The sequence below is a fragment of the Octopus sinensis genome, linkage group LG26 (genome assembly GCF_006345805.1).
Source record: "Octopus sinensis linkage group LG26, ASM634580v1, whole genome shotgun sequence".
NCBI lineage: Eukaryota > Metazoa > Mollusca > Cephalopoda > Octopoda > Octopodidae > Octopus > Octopus sinensis.
In genome coordinates this window covers 19529353-19531355 of record NC_043022.1, presented here as the reverse complement: position 1 = coordinate 19531355, position 2003 = coordinate 19529353, and the positions used below count along the sequence as shown (strand labels likewise).

Below are 2003 nucleotides of genomic sequence, written 5' to 3'. Positions count from 1 at the left end.
CTAAACAACCACATGGTTCCGGGTTCAGTCCCACTGCGTGGCATCTTGGGCAAGTGTCTTCTGCTATAGCCCCGGGCCGACCAATGCCTTGTGAGTGGATTCGGTAGACGGAAACTGAAAGAAGCCTGTCGTATATATGTATACATATATATAGGTGTGTGTTTGTATGTTTGTGTGTCTGTGTTTTTCCCCCTAGCATTGCTTGACAACCGATGCTGGTGTGTTTACGTCCCCGTCACTTAGCGTTTCGGCAAAAGAGACCGATAGAATAAGTACTGGGCTTACAAAGAATAAGCCCCGGGGTCGATTTGCTCGACTAAAGGCGGTGCTCCAGCATGGCCGCAGTCAAATGACTGAAACAAGTAAAAGAGTAAAAGAGTAATGGAATAGATAAAATCCAGTCTACATATGATTCATAGCTAGCAGAGCCTCAGAAGTATAATTATCCAAACGAGGATTAATCCGCAAGCTACTCGTCGGGCCAAAGATATATTCGTTTTTTATTAAGATATCTTTGGCCCGACGAATAGCTAGCGGATTACCCTTCATTTAGATAACTACTACTTCGAGCTTCTGCTAGCTACGGAACATATGGAGCGTGGATTTTATCTACTCCATTCCTTAATTTTGGATTTATATATTTGTTCAAAGATGTGCGTTTGTAATTTACAGATTCAGCGAAAAAGGAAAAACTGAGCAAACGCCATTCACCTTCTTACCATTTGGTGGAGGACCAAGGATTTGTCTTGGAATGAGACTGGCCAAGCTGGAGTTCAAGATAGCAGTTGTACAAGTTATTCGTAAATTCAAAATTCTTCCTACGGAGAAAACTGAGGTGTGTTTCTTCGGATTTTTTTTCTGTTAAATTTGTAATTTCTGCTAATCGCAGGATTCTTTTCCATTCTTTTTACATAAAAAGGTTGTGGAACGCTCTCATTGACGTTATTCTGAGATATAGGTTCAATTTGCAGTTAGGACTCATTCTTCTTGAAATTTAATGACAGAAGTAGTTAGCTGCCATGCATCTTAGCTTCGTATGAAAAATTATACTTTTCTGATGTTATTATACAGGTCTCTTGTTGCTACGTTAATATCAATATTCCGATTTTTCAATTACAGGACCCACCTGTCTTAAGTGACAACTTCTTTCTGTCTGCTAAAAGTGGAATCTGGGCGAAGTTTGAACGAAGATAAACTATTTTAACTGCTTGAGTGTCACGAAATCGATTTGCAAATCTATACACCAATTAATTACAGAAAGAAAATTTAATGTGACGAAAGAAAAAAATCCGTTACCTTTTATTCCTCTCGGTTATTAGATTGCAGATATGCTGAGGCCCTGTCATGACCGGTTTAGTCGAACAAATCGACCCTAGTAATATATTGTTTTTAAGTCTGATGTTTACTTTATCCGTTTTTCTTGACGAACTGCTAAATTGCCGCTATGTAACCTAACCAATGCTGGTTGTCAAGTGATGATGGAGAGACATACATACATACATACTACATACATACATACATACATACATAAAAACACACACACCACACACACACAAGCACACACACATAACGGGAGATCATGTAGTTCCCACCTACTGCATTTTCTCATAGGGCATTGGTCGGTCAGGGACTATATTAGAAGACGCCCCAAATGCCATGCAATGGAACAGACTCTGAAACCACTTGGACGCAAAGCAAAACTTTTTTCTACTACACAGCCATTTCTGTACACTATTTATGTAATCATATTTGAAATAAACCGCTTCATTATTTCCTCCAACTACAATTTTGATATATTTGTTTTATTTTATGGGTAAAAGCTTCAACCAATTTCTACCTACCAAATTAGAATTTGCATACATGATTTATTTCTTCCTATTTTCAATAATTTTCAATGATTTTATTTTAAGTTTCATATCCTTCTTTTATTTCAACTCAGTTTAATTAATCTTCGTATTCCCCCTACACAGACACACTCCCTGATTTTTGCGAACTGGCAGAAT

The 2003-nt window shown here is 37.9% G+C and overlaps 1 protein-coding gene across 1 annotated transcript in view; it reads left to right on the top strand.

Moving 5' to 3' along the window:
• The window catches only part of LOC115224818 (cytochrome P450 3A4), a 27667-nt gene extending 25881 nt beyond the window's left edge, over positions 1-1786 (top strand). Inside the window, exons 13-14 of the mRNA XM_029795744.2 lie at positions 673-835; positions 1120-1786. Coding sequence (XP_029651604.1) covers positions 673-835; positions 1120-1194 — 238 coding nt within the window. The 3' untranslated portion in view covers positions 1195-1786. The remainder of the gene's footprint in view (positions 1-672; positions 836-1119) is intronic.
• The last annotated feature ends 217 nt before the right edge of the window (positions 1787-2003 follow it).